This window comes from Camelina sativa, chromosome 10 (assembly GCF_000633955.1).
Source record: "Camelina sativa cultivar DH55 chromosome 10, Cs, whole genome shotgun sequence".
In the NCBI taxonomy this organism is placed as follows: Eukaryota; Viridiplantae; Streptophyta; class Magnoliopsida; order Brassicales; family Brassicaceae; genus Camelina; species Camelina sativa.
In genome coordinates this window covers 5,873,981-5,889,788 of record NC_025694.1, presented here as the reverse complement: position 1 = coordinate 5,889,788, position 15,808 = coordinate 5,873,981, and the positions used below count along the sequence as shown (strand labels likewise).

Here is a 15,808-nt window from a genome sequence, read left to right as displayed (position 1 = left end):
AGACGACAAAAAAAATATTTTAGCAATGTAAAACATAGCGATAACAAAAAAAAAAAGCGACACAAAACATAATATTAATGGTTAAATCATTTTAAAAAATTACATATTCCAAAAATAGGTATGTAAGTAAAAGAAAAAAATAGTACAAACTATTTAACAAAATCAATTAATCTCCTCCCTTCATTTTAAAAAAAAATCTAAACCATTGAGTTAACGGAAAAAGCTAAACAATCTTTGTTTTTCCCCCTCATTTCTCAATAGCCATTTTGCTCTATTCACACATCTTTCATAGAAACATTTCCCTTGTTTTCAAATCTTTATCTTGGTGAACCCTTTTAGGTGCTATCAGGAAATTTGTAGATCTTTTTAGATGAAGTCGCAATAGTTTCTTCTCGTTTGGATTCTTTTTCTATATATTCTTCTTTTTATTTCATGTTCATCAAACAAAAATTCGGATACAAGAATTCCTTCAAAAAGATGCATGATCATGAAACTTTCAAGATGATCATTTGTTATTTTCTAAAGAATACTATGGATTCTTGAGCTAACCATTCGATTCTCTTTTCCATTTTTCACCATCCCTTCAATTGTTAAGAGTTTTATGGTCACACAAATCTTTGTAAATATATAAAGATCATTTTTGTAGTTTTTTTTTTACTCGTTTAATAATAAGCTAGGGATTTTGGATATTATTATTGCATGAACATTGCGTTACCGCTCTTCCTCATTCGTTTTGTAAAAAATTAAAGAAAAAACTAACATAGGATAGAGATTTGTTTCCCACAAAGAGAAGAGATCCTATGCAACTCACAGTTAATGTCAAGTACCAAGATGAAAAGCCTCTTGAAAGGGCTCCGATATATATCTCAAGTATTTGGTGAGTTTTATTATATTCTTCTCTCATTCCTTTTTGTTTCAATAATTTCTTGAATTTGTGAAACTATTAGACAAACACAATTAAGCATAGGATGTTTGACATTCAATAAATTACTACATTTTGATGGAACTAATGTAATTGCATTCTTTGTAAATGAATGAGAAGATGAAAAAAGGTTTTGATTAATGTTAAATTTTCTGAAATTAAGCAATAGAAGGTGAAAAGGAACAAGAGATGCAAATTGGAAATCCAACTGACGTAAAGCATGTTGCCCACATTGGTTGGGATGGACCATCGGATAATGCCACTGCACCTAGCTGGGTACTACTCTATTCTACGTACCCCCTATCTTTCATTACAAAACATATCTTTAAAATTTGTAACGTTAGTTGTTATAAAAAAAATCTTTGGAAGATGAACGATTTCAAGAGTTCACCGGGAATGGAATCAAGTCAAGGATTAGGAGAAGACGATTCCTCAGTGAAATGTCAATCAGAATACGGTGGTCGGTCCAGAGATTTACCAAAACTACCAAAATCCACGAGAAAGTCATCGTCAGAGAAAGGTTCTCCTACGAAAGAGAGATCAGACAAGACCAAACGTCGGACTTCAAACAAAGGCACATCATCATCATCGTCTAGGAGAACTAAAGACGAAGATACTTCTTGGTCACAACACAGTGCTGGACTACCGGAGATTCCAAAGAAGTCAAAGAGGAAGAAACCAAAAGAAGGTGGTAATGGAGGAGGGTCATCGAGATCATCTCGAAGATCAGAAACTGATAAAATGTCGGATTATATGTCTGATACTGGTTCCGTTAGATCTATGCCTCAATTCTAAGATGACAGAAATGGGTTTTGATTAAAAACCAAAAAAAAAAAAAACAGAGACTTTGTAAGTTTTGTAATAGTAAAGAAATGTTGATGATAATTCCAAAGTAAATTCATTACCAGAAAACTAATAATTACAAACCAAAAATTAAAACTTTTTTTCCCTAATCTGTTCTTTGTTCTTCTTCCTCTCTGTGTTTTTTTTACTGTTTCATTGAAATGTAAAGAGCCAATAAAGCCACCGGGAAGCAAAACAACAACGGTAAAACCCTTGTTGCTGCCGATGAAGAGAGAGCTGGTTCAGGGACAGGAGGATCGGAGCTTTTGCCGTAGTGTGGACTTGGGTTCCCGCTCAATTTGAGTTTTCTCCCGACTCTGTCTCTGAAACCATCGGCGAACGGAGCTTTTCCGACGAGATTGTTGTTCTCAAGGTTGATTTCTCCGACAAACTCCAAACGTCCGAACTCCTCAGGGATCTCTCCGTCGAGGTTGTTGTTGTCGAGAGCTATAAAGCAGAGATTTTTAAGACTCGACGCCATTGAAGCTGGGATGTTTCCTTGAAGACCCATCCTCGAGAACCCGATTCCAGATAAACCTTTCAGATTTTTCCAAATCTCCGGTATAACCCCACCGAGCTTGTTCCCACTCAGATGAATCTCTCTCAATCTCGGCATCTCCGCTAGAAACAGAGGAACGCCGAAGTTCCCAAAACGGTTATAACTCAGGTCTAAAAAGACGAGCTTTTTTAGTTTCCCGACGCCGGATGGGATCTCTCCGGTGAACTCGTTGAAGCTGAGATCTAGCTTGAGAAGCTCCGTCAAGTCTCCGATGGAATCAGGGGCGTCTCCGTTGAGAAAATTATGGCTAAAGTCTAGAACTTTTAGATTCTTAAGACGTGACGTCGCGTTCGTCGGAAACCCACCGCTCAAGCTGTTTCTGGAGAGTGTAACCTCCTCTAGACTGACCAAATCGCCGATCCGACCCGGGATTGAGCCGTAAAACCCGTTTCCGGTGAGAACCAGTCTTCTCAGCTTGGTGAAATTACCGATCATGGCTCCGATCTCGCCGACGAGAGATGGGTTTTCGATGAACACTAACTCTTCGAGAACAGAGCCGAAACCCTCCGGGATCGAATCCGGCAACGAGACGCGAGCTCCGGTGAAGCATTTGTAGACGAAGAGCTTACGAAGGTGTTTGAAAGAAGTGAAGAGGAGAGGATCGAGTGTGGAGTTGGAAGAGCAAGGAGGGTTTTGCGTGTAGTCAGAGACGTAGCCCAAGTGGAGCTCGGTGACGTGGACAGAGGTCGCGACGCCGTGTTGAGAAGCGTAGAGGTAATCGCAAACGACGCCGTCTGGTGGTGAAGCACAGAGGTCGTCGGGGAAGATGGTTCGCCATGAGATGGCTGAGTTGACTGAGTCAAGAACTCGGTAGACCGCTTCTTGCTCCGATGGGTCGAGAGCGAGTTGAGGTGAAGAGCTGTCGTCGTCGTCGTCTTCGTTTTGCTGGCTGGTGATGGCTGTAGCGGTAAAGAGAAAGAGGAAGAGGAGAAGAAGAGAGAGATTAGTACGTGAAGACGCCATGAGAGCACAGAGAAAGCAAAAAAGCTGCAAGCTTTTTTTTTGTGTGTGATTTTGTTTGGTTTTTGGGTTTGTTGCTAACGAGCGATACGTACCTTTTTATGGGTTCATGCCTCGTAGTGTCTCTTTCGGTATAATTACATAAATATCCCTAGTTGCAAGAAACCAAATGATATTTAATGAACCTTTTTTTGTTTGCTTCCTCTATAGTAAGAAACCACATTTTTTTTTGTTTTTTTTTTGCTACATGAAAAACAACAACGTTTTTACCAATTTATGTACTTTTGTATTTCACAATTCACATTCCTACTTGTTTCAGTAGTATTTTGATATTTTCTATTAAAAAGAAAAAAAAAATTCGTGGTTAAAAAATTAAAATGGGAGGGGTAAGATAGTAACAAAGAGGAAACGGTACAAAAGGTTCACGTTCCGTGGGTAAGAAAAAAAAAAGCATGTTGGGACCATACCAAACCGGGACGAAATTGGCAAGGGAGAGAAGAAGACACCATTTCGATTTTTGTGGCATATTGACCAAAACCACCCTTTTATATAATCTCTCTCTTTTTCTTAACTTGATCGTCAAACTTCAATAATGCCTTTTATTTTAGTAGTATAAAACTATATAATTACCATTTCCACTTTTTTTTTTCTTTACAAAATTCAAAACTTCTTTTTTTTTTAAAATGAAGGAATATTGTATTGGGAAGAAGCTGCACAATAAATCACTTGCATACATACATTTACACAATGGATAATATAAGGAAGAAAAGAAAAGACAAAAGAAAAAAAAACAAAAAGCTGGATACAAGTAACAGAGACAGAAGAGAGGAGAGGGGGGGGGCAAACGGCGGAGAGAGAGAGACGACAAATACGCGCCGTAGCCGCCGAAGGGAACAGTGTTTATGTTCGTACGAAAGCGACGGGTTTAAGGAGTCTTCCAATATGGTGTTGACACATGTCTCACTCTCTCTTACCGGAAACGGCACAGTCTGGGGTCTCACGCATGCCTTTTCTATTTCCGGTTCCTGCCCTCCATTTGTCCCCACACTGCCCAGTGTTTCAGACCCCTTCCTTCATTTATTACCTTCTTTCATTTTTTTTTTTACTTACTTATCTAAAGTTTTTTTTAATAGCTGTCACTGTTTAAATTCTTTTGTACGACAAAAATGTACAATGCCTCCTTTTGCAGTTGTTCTTGGTCCTCGTTGTTTTCCTATAAGTATTGAAACCAGTTTAATGATTTCTCTTATATTTCCGATATTTTATGCAACGTTCTCAAAATACTACATCATGTATATAAAAATAAAAAAATGTCGGTTGCAACTAGTGGATTGGAAAAACCAATATGGGTCAATATATATCACGAAGGCCCATTATGAGAATAAACCTCGTCCCCTCTAAATACCCTATTTCTTTTGTAGACTATGTCAATAAACGTAACGATCTGATGAAATTGGAGCGACTGTTGACCATAAGTACGATTTTGTTCTACTTGGAGCGACGTTGTTGCTCGCTGGTCACCCTCTTTGGATTGTGGCGATCGTGCTTTGCGTGGTCATCCTTGCTTACCCCACGTTTGACCGGTGGACGGCTAATTATTTTTCTAAGTGGTTTAGTTTTTGATAGTGTTCATTAAAGTCTAGTGGGGTAATTTGGACATGTAGCATGATCTCATAAAAAACTGATAAAGTCAAAATAAATAAATGCATTATACTGTACTCTTATTTTTATTTTTACTGCTTAGGATAACTTAACGGTTACTAAGTGTTTCAGATTCATTATTTATTGTGGGTGATACCAAAAATATGATTTACACACAAAAATTGATGTAAAACGACACATAACAAAGTAGCTCGATGGACCTGATTATAAAGTTTAAGCAATATATACACAAAAAACAAAAACTTTTGGAAACTAGGAAAGCTTGTCGCGATGCGGTGTTTATTACTAATAAACACTGTCACAAGACTTTCTTTGGGAATAATGGTAGAGAGTTTTCTCGGGCGTACCAAAACATTTATAGCCATCCATCCACGAGAGTTTTCTCGGGTTTACTTTCTTAAACCATTTTTTTTTTTGTTGAATAAGAATAATTGAAATTTCCTTCGAAAATAAGCCTTTTAATATTGTTGTGACAAAAGAAAAATAAGCCTTTTAATATTGTTGTGACAAAAGAAAAATAAGGCTAAAACTAAACGCACAGAAAAAGAAACAAAGCACATTCGACGATTCGAGAGAGGTCGTGAAAAAAACTTAAGAAAAAGGTGTCACATTCTTACTCGAAGACAAAGATCTAAGTCTAACCTACCTACTACAAAACGTATATCATAAAAACTCGTTTCCATCATCATAAAAGGAAGTGGAACCCATCAAGGACATAAACTAAGGAAGACTTCTGATAAGACTTGTCTGATTCTTCTTCAATAAGCTCTCCTCTCACAAATTTCTCCGTAAAATCCTAATCCAATCATTAAACTCAAAAATTCCCCCAACAGTATAGACAATAACATGGAAGAAGATGGAAGAAGAAACAGAGGACATGCTCTGTTGAGATCCAAGAAGAGAGAAGAAGAAGAAGGCTACAACCATGGCTTCTCACCGTCTCAGATTCAATCTCTCGCCGTCATCTGTCAAACTCTCCTCCCTCCGTCCCCGAAACAATCTTTCGATTCCTTCAACGTCGTCTCCTCTACTCAACCACCATTCACTGACGAGGTTCTCTTCTCTCTCTCTCTCTCTCTCTCTCTCTCTCTCTCTCTCTCTCTCTCTCTCTCTCTCTCTCTCTCTCTCTCTCTCTCTCTCTCTCTCTCTCTCTCTCTCTCTCTCTCTCTCTCTCTCTCTCTCTCTCTCTCTCTCTCTCTCTCTCTCTCTCTCTCTCTCTCTCTCTCTCTCTCTCTCTCTCTCTCTCTCTCTCTCTCTCTCTCTCTCTCTCTCTCTCTCTCTCTCTCTCTCTCTCTCTCTCTCTCTCTCTCTCTCTCTCTCTCTCTCTCTCTCTCTCTCTATCCCCTGTTTCTAGTGAATCAAGATCTTGGCTCTGACTAATAGAATACTTGGGTTGGTCATGTTGATGTATTTTTTTTTTTTTTCTAGGTGGCTGAGATGATAGTGAAAAACGGACGATCAGAAGCAGTCAAGGTTTTGAGAATTATACTGATGGTTTTGTCATTCAGATTTGGAACTTTATTGCTTTGTGGCTCTCTCTGTTTTGACAAGAGTTGGCCTTTTGTCCTTAAATTCTCTGAGCTTCCATTAGATAGAAGAGAAGAGATCTTGAGGAAATGGTCGAGACAGAGTGGATACCTTCTTCCCTTTCGTATCACTTTCTTCCTTGCTAAATTCTACACCCTCTTCTACTTCTTCTCACACGTACGCAAACAAAAAACACACAAAAATATTCCAAGTTTATGTGAGCAACTGAGTAATAGTAATAAGTTTGTTACTTTCTTTGTTCATAGACGGATGAGAATATGAAGAATCCTGCATTGGAAGCCATAGGGTTTTGCTTAGACCCTAAAGATTCTTCAATTAGCAACAAGAAGAGTGAAGCAGATGAGAAGCGACGACCTCTCGAGTCAGGGATCATTGAGACGTTGCATGAGAGTGACATTACCATCACACAATCTCTAATTGAAAAAGGTGTACATGCCGCTAGAGACGATGATGAGAATGTGCACAGGATCAGATGTGATGTTGTTGTAGTAGGTTCGGGAAGTGGAGGAGGTGTTGCAGCTGCAAACCTTGCTAAAGCCGGATTAAAAGTCTTGGTTCTAGAGAAAGGAAACTACTTTACAGCTCAGGATTACTCGGGTCTTGAAGGTCCTTCTATGCTTGAGCTATACGAGAAAGGCGGGTTTTTGACGACTGTTGATGGGAAGTTTATGGTCTTGGCTGGTTCAGCGGTTGGAGGAGGTACAGCGATTAATTGGTCCGCATCGATAAGGACTCCGGATCATGTCTTGCAGGAATGGTCGGAAGGGAGTAAGATCAAGTTCTTTGGTAGCCAAGAGTACAAGACTGCAATGGATCAAGTTACGACAAGGATTGGTGTCACGGAGAAGTGTGTCAAAGACGGGTTTCAGAATCAGGTTCTTCGGAAAGGGTGCGAGAGACTCGGGTTGCAGGTAGAGTCAGTTCCAAGGAACTCATCAGAGGATCATTACTGTGGCTTGTGCGGGTACGGATGTAGAGCAGGACACAAGAATGGGACAGACCGAACTTGGCTGGTTGATGCTGTAGAGAATGGTGCAGTGATCCTGACAGGGATCAAAGCGGAGAGATTTATATTAGTAGACAATACTAGTAGTAGCAAGGAGAGACAGAAACGATGTGTGGGAGTGATTGCGAGCTCTGTTGGAGGAAAGATTGGTAAGAAGTTTATAATCGAAGCTCGAGTAACAGTTTCATCTGCTGGTTCGTTGTTGACACCACCTTTGATGCTATCAAGTGGGCTAAAGAACCAGAACATTGGGAGGAACCTAAGGCTGCACCCGGTTTTGATGACATGGGGATACTTCCCGGAGAAAGATTCTGAGTTCTCTGGGAAAATGTACGAGGGAGGGATCATCACGTCCCTTCATTATATGAATGATGCTGAATCAGGGTGCAAAGCAATACTGGAGAATCCACTGATAGGACCAGCTTCATATGCGGGGTTGAGCCCGTGGGTTTCAGGAGCAGACCTTAAAGAGCGGATGATGAAGTACGGAAGAACAGCTCATTTGTTTGCTCTGGTTCGGGACATCGGCTCAGGTGAGGTTATGAAAGAAAACGAGGTTACGTACAGGACGACCAAGAAAGATAGGGAGAATCTGAGGGCAGGGCTTCGACAAGCTTTGCGTGTTTTGATTGCAGCAGGTGCAGTTGAAGTCGGAACATATAGGTATATGCTATACTCAACCTGAAACAGAGTTAAACTAGTAACTACAAACTTGAAACTTATACTCTTTTAAGTGATATAATAATGTCCACATTGGATTCTACAGGAGTGATGGACAGAGGATGAAGTGTGAGGGAACTACTAGAGAATCCATTGAAGAGTTTTTAGACGAAGTTGATGTGGTTGGTGGAGTAAGCACAAAAGGGGAGTATTGGACGTCATACTTCTCAGCCCACCAGATGAGTAGTTGCAGGATGGGAGCAACCGAGGAGGAAGGTGCGTTAGATGAGAACGGTGAGAGCTGGGAAGCAGAGGGACTGTTTGTTTGTGATGGAAGTGTATTGCCCTCAGCTGTTGGGGTGAACCCAATGATCACCATTCAGTCTACTGCTTACTGCATCGCCACAAGGATAGTTAACTCGCTTGCAAAGCAAAGAAAAGTATAGAGAATAATAGAAAGGAAGAACTGATTTTGTATTTGTGTTACTTGTTGTGGATTTTGTATTTGTTTCCGACAATAAGCAAAAAATAAAAACCCTTGTTTGAAATTCTATCATATTAAACTATACTTTTCACTTTAATTTCCTTATTAATGACAACAAAATATGGAAAACCAAAAGAATGTAAAATTTTGTCGAATAAATGTAAAGTTAATATTTACGGAAGATTACGTGACTATATACATTTATGAATTTCCTTATTAACATACAAACGCCTGTCTATAAATATAATCCGATCCCTATAGTCTAATCAAAGAAGAAAACACATAAACAGAGGAAAAAATCGTTTGAGAGTTGTGAAGAAACAATATGAGTAGTGTTGGTGCCTATGTCTTAGCCAGCTTCGTCGTCCTCTTCGTCGTCCTGACGGCCCTTATGGCGTGCTGGTGTGGAAAGATTCGCAAATATCTTAAAGAGAATTGCGAGCGTTATCCGTCGTGGTGTTAATTTTTTTTTTTTGCCTTTGATGTAATATGCTTTTTTCTTAATGCTACATTGGTTCTTTTTTGAATGAATAGATTATCCTTAATAACAATTATATTTTTATATATGGTGATGTTTTTTGTTTGGAGAATATAAACTCAACAAGAGTACAACAAATTACGCGAGATCTTGAAGAATAATTCTACAAGAGTTTGTAATTATCTTTTAATTAAAGCTATGACCATATGCAAAACTCTTTGACAAATTCTTAAGAAAATCTCAGAAAAATCTTTTTAAAATTTAATTTTTAAGTCTATAACTTTTTAGGTCATCTCATCATAAAAAAACTCTATATAAAGGGTAACATCAATTTAACACTCGTAACCCTAGATGTGCAACACACGCATGGCCGAAACCGAAACGGCACACAGTATACAAACCCTACTCCGGTTCCGGTTCATCGGAAAAGGAGAAAGCCGAGAAGAAGTGGCAGAGCTCTACGGCCAGATCTCTGAACTGCGGCGGAGAAGTCGATGGGGTCGAGCAACCGCCACCGGAAGAAGGGTGCGGCGGTGAAGATGCCTAAACCGCTTTTATCTCTACCGCCTCCTTCGCCTATTGAATCAAGCGTGGGAGGGACGGGGAAATCGAAGAAGAAAAGGGGAGAAGCTTACCTGTGGATGAGGTTTGATCGGACTGGAGCCTCTCAAGTGGTGGGATGTGACAAGATCACCATCATCAAACGTGCTTCCGTGTCGCCTAAGGATTTAAGAACTGCTTTCTCTCACTCGACTAAAATTCTCGGTACACGTTCTGAGGCTTGTTTGTTTTGTTTTCTTTTGCTGACTACTTGTCAAAACAGACAATATGAAAATCCATGTTTTGGTCTGCAGCGAGAGAGAAAGCTATAATCCTCAATCTAGAGGTCATAAAGGGAATAGTTACCGCAGATGAAGTTCTGTTGCTGGATCCTCTCCGTCCTGAAGTTCTTACACTCAGTAACCGACTCAAGCAACACTTTCCTCAGAGGAACGGTCCAGAGCAAGCTTCTGCAACCGTACAATCTTCTCTTGATGATCGAGAAGATGAAGGGGGCTTAAAGAGTGAGCTTCCTTTTGAAGTTCAGGTCTCAGAGATTGCACTCGAGGTCGTCTGCTCATTTATCGACAGCAATGTGATAGCTCTTGAGACACGAGCTTGGTCTATTCTTGATCAACTAACCAAGAAGGTTAGCATCGAGGATCTTCAATCCCTACGAAGTTTAAAAAGTAATCTCACCCACTTGCTAGCCCGTGTACAAAAGGTAATATGGTTACTACCTCTTTCCCATGATACTCTAATGTTGTGTGAGTGTGATGGACGGAAACATAAAGCTGTTGTACATTGTCTAGGTGAGAGATGAAATCGAACAATACTTAGATGACAAGGATGACATGGCAGACTTATGCCTAACAAGGAAGCAGATCCAGAACCTGCAGCAAGCAGAGGCAGCATCAAATAGCATTGTCGCCCCATCAAATCTTCAACGCCTCACATCAAACAAAAGTTCTGGCATGGTAACTGACGAAGATGACGCTGATGATGTGGAGATGTTGCTGGAGGCATACTTCATACAAGTGGAGGGAATGCGGAACAAAGTTCTAATGGTAAGTAGTAAATGTAACTCTATGAACGGTCTTGGTTATTTTGGATGTCTCTTAACAAAACAAGATTGCAGGTGAAGGAGCACATTGACGACACGGAAGACTACGTGAAAATACTTCAGAATAGTAACCGAAACGGACTGATCAACCTATTGCTGATAGTGAATATAGCCAATTTTGCAATAACTGTAGGGACATTGGTGGTCAACGTGTTCGGTATGAACATACCGATTCCATTGTATGACACACCTAACGTCTTTGGTTACTTCGTGTGGGGTGTTGCTGCGCTTTGCATTGTGCTTTTCATGGCCATCATTGGTTACACCAAGTGGAAGAAGCTGCTCGACTGTTAAGACTCTATACACAACGTCCATTTTCTAATCCTCTTTCGTGTTATTTTTGTTTTCTTCTGGTTTTAATATGCTTTTTCTTATGGTTTTAATGGTACTTTATCTTTATGTTATGGATTATTGAATTAATAGATTACTCTTAAACAACTTCCCTGTTTTGATATATGCACTAGAGCTTACGGATCAACGTTTTAGGTAAAAACTACGAACAGAAAGATTGACAAACTTTATATTGCATTAGAACATACAAAAATGTTACAATCTATATGTTTGAAGTTTCTTGTATCTCCTTTCCTAGACTGACCCTTTGAGTAAACCTAGTACTCTCTGTTCCCGTTGCAAACTAACAGAACGGGGTTACCTTAGCCTTGTCGACCCACGAAGGTCTCTTTGCTTTGTAGTAGAAATGTGCAATCATCTGGACCAATTCATCCGCCGTGCGAAAGTCTGCATCAAGTTCAATACGTTATGATAATCCATTGCTCATACATGTCACAAAAATGAAAACAGCATTATCAACATATCAACTCACCTTTCTCTCTGTACAAAATCCTGTTTCCACGTAAGAAGAGAACCTGTGGGCATTCCTTAGCTTTAAGAGCATAAGTCAAATCTGTCTCAATGTTCAGGTCAATCTTAACCGCCTGTTCAATCAAACATGGTGATTCTTGTTAACAGAGAGCAGCTACCTCAAACAACATGTAATCAAATAAACGAAACCAAAAAACATTGGACACAGAGAGTAATATGCACAAGTATTAAAAATAAACAGCAAACGAGAGAAGGCTTCTTCAAACATACCCGTGGTGGTAAACGATCTTTGGCATCCCAATAAACTTTAATCGCTTTCTCAAGCTCCTTCAGTGTCTTCCAGTTATCACTAGCCCTATAAGCATCCACCAATTCAAATGATTATTCCAAATGGTAGTACATTATGGTCACTCTGAGACTTCAAAGTATGTTTTGGTCTCAAGAAACAAGGAATCTAACTCAAAAATGGCTATATCAACGTATTCCAAATGGTAGTACATTATGGTCACACTGAACTGAAAACCAAAAGTTTCAGCTATATATAGTTGAGACTTCAAAGTATGTTATGTCTCCATAAAAAATCCAAAATGGCTATATCAACGTGTAACAACAGTCTGGAACATGTTATAAACTAAAAATACAAAACTTTCATAGTTTTCAAACCGTTCCCCCTATGAACACCAAGTGTTTGTGAAAATTCGTGAATGAAAAAACAAAGCTTTTATTTACCTTTTGTATCGTTCGAAGACGAGAACAACGAGTGGGCTAGGATGAAATGCAAAGCTTTCCCACTCCAAACAATTGATCTCTTTGACCCAGCTATCATCAATCTCACCTTCCCAATCGATTTCAGTCCCATCGTCTCCAACCACGTTTTTGATTGGATATGTATCGAAGTACTCCGAACCGATACTGGAATGCGATTCACATCGGAGGAGATCTAATTCAAGCCAGTGAGATGCATAAAAGCTCTTGGCGCGGAGCAAGCCACAGTGAGGAAACTCTTATTTCTCTGTTTTCCCCCAAATTCAAACGAAGAGAGTGTTTTGATAAAAATTGGATTTTTTAAAAATCGTCTAATAAGGGAGACGACACAAACGACGCCGTTTTTAACTTTATATGAACTAAACCAAGTATCGGGAAATATAACAGATTTAAATCAAGAACGGTTAAGCAAACCGAAATTAAAACCGTAACTTTAATAATTATATTCTTTTTTTTTGGGGGCAATAATTAAAGGATTTGGTATATTTTTGGCATTTTTGTCTTTATGTATGTGATCACAATATCACATCATCCATATATATCTTTACATTATAGACTTGATCGCATATTAGAATATATACCTTTGATAAAAGAAGTAAACTTTCCATAATTGTAAGACACAAAAATGTTTCTTTTATGACCTTAAAATGTTAAACTTCTGGATAACAGTAATTAACACATAGACTAAGTGTCCATATATACTTAATTTGTCTGCACTGCAAGAAAGGAGAAGCAGACACGATTTGAAAAACCTAATAATTTTTTTGACGGGAACAAACTGAAGAAGAAGATATGCAGAAGATTGTTTTCGGAATGATTGTGTTACTCGCGGTAACCTGCATCATGTTGCTTTGTCGTCTCATAGGTTACCTTTGTGAACAAGATAGGGAGCGTGATTGTGAATCACCACCACCCAATACTAATAATGATGATGGATTAATTCGAGGTACGTCAATTGTCTAAAATGTTTCGTTTCGATCTAATACTATCTAATCTTTTAGTGACTCGAATTATTATTTTTTATTTTGTAAGGTTTTAATACCATGATAGTCTCGAGGACACAAACTTGTGGACTGCATTCGAAACCTATGAACTAAAAGAACTTCTTCTTTTCTACCTCAACTATTTTTTTTTACTTTGTTAAAGATAGAAAAAAGAAAGTTGTTACATGTGGTTGTTTTTGATATGTTTCTCTTAATTTTTTTAGAGAAACATAATGAAATAACATATGTTCTAAGACGTTTATTTATTAAAGAGGAAAAGTGTTGTTATGGTTGTTTTTGATATGCTTCTCTCTTTTTTTTTTTTGTTTGTTTCTTATCGAGATAATACGTTTGGCATCAGGGCCTGCACTGCATCAGTGTGCGGTTTGCAGATGGTACAGGAACACAGAAGAAATAAATTTATATAGTTAGAAGTTAGAACAGATGACATGGTTAAATTATTGATCATACGGAATTCACAAATCAAAGACTTACACGTGGTCACTAAAAACAATCATTGGTGTCTGCAACAACAAAATAAGAGATGATCATGTAATGAATACCACAATGGTAAGTGGTAAGAAAGAAACACAACAGCAGAGATATGAGATGCCACAGAACAACTTCAAGAGTAAAAGAAGAGCACCAGTTCTTCTCACGTATAAACAAGAAGCTATAGAGCAGCTTCTTTAGCCCTAAGAGAGAATCTGGCAACTCAGTAAATGGTAAGATCATAAGCGTGCAAGAGATACATGAAGCCTCTTAGAAGGTGTTTTACTTGAAATCCTTGAAAGCAAGACTCATCAAAGTATAGCCTTTGGTACATACAAAGTGTATGATTATTGGCCAGTGGGACACTAGGAGAAGTAACTCAATACATTTTAGCTGCTGATACACCCACCTCTTAAGAGGCTTCATGTATCTCTTGCACGGGTATGCATTTACTGAGTTCCCAAGAATATAGTGGGTGTTTCTTTAATTAGTATGTACGGGGTCAATCAATCAATTAAGTCAGGATGATGGAGATCAATGTGGATATAAGATCCATCTCTTCTGGTACATTGGTGAGAGATGCAAAACCAAGCAGCAGGATTGGTCTTTGTGTTCATAAACAGGCAAAATGCAAAACCTAGGGAGCTAAATATTGGGGGCATTCAGCAAATGAAGAAACAGAGGAGCTTAGTGTTCCATGTAGTTAAGAGAATTGTCAATATCAGCTTTAGGGGTTCTGATCAATCATCAAAACATTCAGGTTATTCGATGGAACTAACCAGCTTAGGGTCGGGATAAACAAAAGAAAATTAGAAAAGAGTACTTAAGATTGTGAAAAGAAATGACATATGAATCTCTTGATTCCATAGCAAACACAAATTAAAAATCCATAACGAGTCTCACTCTCTCTCACACACCATTATTGTCTCAACTTAAAACAGATAAAACTAGTGAATGCAACTAATTATTGTCCCAAAATGAAAATATAGTACGTAGAGCAGAAGAGAGGGAGCTAGATGGGATTATCAAACAGGGCTTCTTCCTTAGGCGTCGTTGTTGTTGGTGGTGGTGGTGTTGGTGTTGCCAGGAGGAGGGATAACCACAATCATGAGAACACCAAATCTTACATCCCAACCGATGGTGTGGGTGGTATTCAAAGGTTGATCAGAGGAACCATAAGGACTTTTCATGCTTCCGAGGTAGGTTCGAGCGCTCTCATCATTCTCACAAACGTTCTTGATCTCAGCTTTGAATCTGACTGTATTCTCATTAGCAGAAACTTCTACATCATCCCAACAAGCACCTGGCAAGTCTACTGCAAAGAAAGACCCTCCTTCCCCTTCTATTGGTGGCGCAAAGAAAAGTGCATCCTTGCGACCTTTCACGATATACGGATGATCCTCCAAACGTATTCCGGATTTGGCCTGTCACGTGTCCAACAACAATTAGATCCGTGTGTGTGTGTTTGTGTTATTATACAAGTTATTCACTACATGAATGACACTCTTGGCTCCGTATCATTTTGGTGATACTAAAGTAAAAGTTGAGATATCTCTAGACTCATCCCCACCGTCAGTTATTGTGGTTCGTGATTCTCTTGGCAACACTAGTAGGGTTAATGTGGAGTATCCAAGGCTACCCCCTAAGTGTTGTAATTGTGAAAGGTTTGGTCATCTTCTTAATCGTTGTCCTAAACCATTGATGAAGAAGCAGTCTCCTGGGAATACCTCTAAGTTTTTTTGTTGCAAAGGGTGTAGCTCTTAAAGATACAGAGATCTCCCTGGCCACAGTCGAGAATAAGGTCTCTTTGGAAATGGTAGAGGCAGTTAAAGCTCTACCTCAGGTTCCTTTAGCTAACGGCGTTATTCTATCTGGATCATCCGTTATAGAATCTCGACCAAGGTCTCAAAGTAAGTCAAGATCTCGGGGTAGAAGTGTTCCAAAGGGTCTTGATGTCAAGT

At 39.1% G+C, this 15,808-nt stretch overlaps 5 protein-coding genes across 5 annotated transcripts; 3 read left to right on the top strand and 2 right to left on the bottom strand.

Annotated features, from left to right (window-relative positions):
• On the top strand, window positions 290–1,757 carry LOC104717345 (CRIB domain-containing protein RIC7-like). The gene is made up of 3 exons (XM_010434899.1): window positions 290–877; window positions 1,086–1,198; window positions 1,292–1,757. Exons 1-3 carry the CDS (start codon window positions 817–819, stop codon window positions 1,715–1,717), a joined length of 600 nt encoding a protein of 199 aa, XP_010433201.1. The 5' UTR covers window positions 290–816; the 3' UTR covers window positions 1,718–1,757.
• Window positions 1,901–3,335, bottom strand: LOC104717347 (piriformospora indica-insensitive protein 2-like). The gene has a single exon (XM_010434901.2). The coding sequence runs from the start codon at window positions 3,285–3,287 to the stop codon at window positions 1,911–1,913; it is 1,377 nt and encodes a 458-aa protein (XP_010433203.1). The 5' UTR covers window positions 3,288–3,335; the 3' UTR covers window positions 1,901–1,910.
• On the top strand, window positions 5,645–8,741 carry LOC104717344 (long-chain-alcohol oxidase FAO4B). The gene is made up of 4 exons (XM_010434898.1): window positions 5,645–5,999; window positions 6,375–6,650; window positions 6,740–8,163; window positions 8,267–8,741. Exons 1-4 carry the CDS (start codon window positions 5,793–5,795, stop codon window positions 8,604–8,606), a joined length of 2,247 nt encoding a protein of 748 aa, XP_010433200.1. The 5' UTR covers window positions 5,645–5,792; the 3' UTR covers window positions 8,607–8,741.
• LOC104717343 (magnesium transporter MRS2-6, mitochondrial-like) lies at window positions 9,464–11,215 on the top strand. The gene is made up of 4 exons (XM_010434897.1): window positions 9,464–9,887; window positions 9,977–10,386; window positions 10,475–10,729; window positions 10,801–11,215. Exons 1-4 carry the CDS (start codon window positions 9,617–9,619, stop codon window positions 11,077–11,079), a joined length of 1,215 nt encoding a protein of 404 aa, XP_010433199.1. The 5' UTR covers window positions 9,464–9,616; the 3' UTR covers window positions 11,080–11,215.
• Window positions 11,292–12,980, bottom strand: LOC104720088. The gene is made up of 5 exons (XM_019230667.1): window positions 12,954–12,980; window positions 12,337–12,608; window positions 11,878–11,962; window positions 11,609–11,720; window positions 11,292–11,523 (listed from the first exon to the last, which is right to left on the bottom strand). The coding sequence occupies exons 1-5, from the start codon at window positions 12,978–12,980 to the stop codon at window positions 11,420–11,422; spliced, it is 600 nt and encodes a 199-aa protein (XP_019086212.1). The 3' UTR covers window positions 11,292–11,419.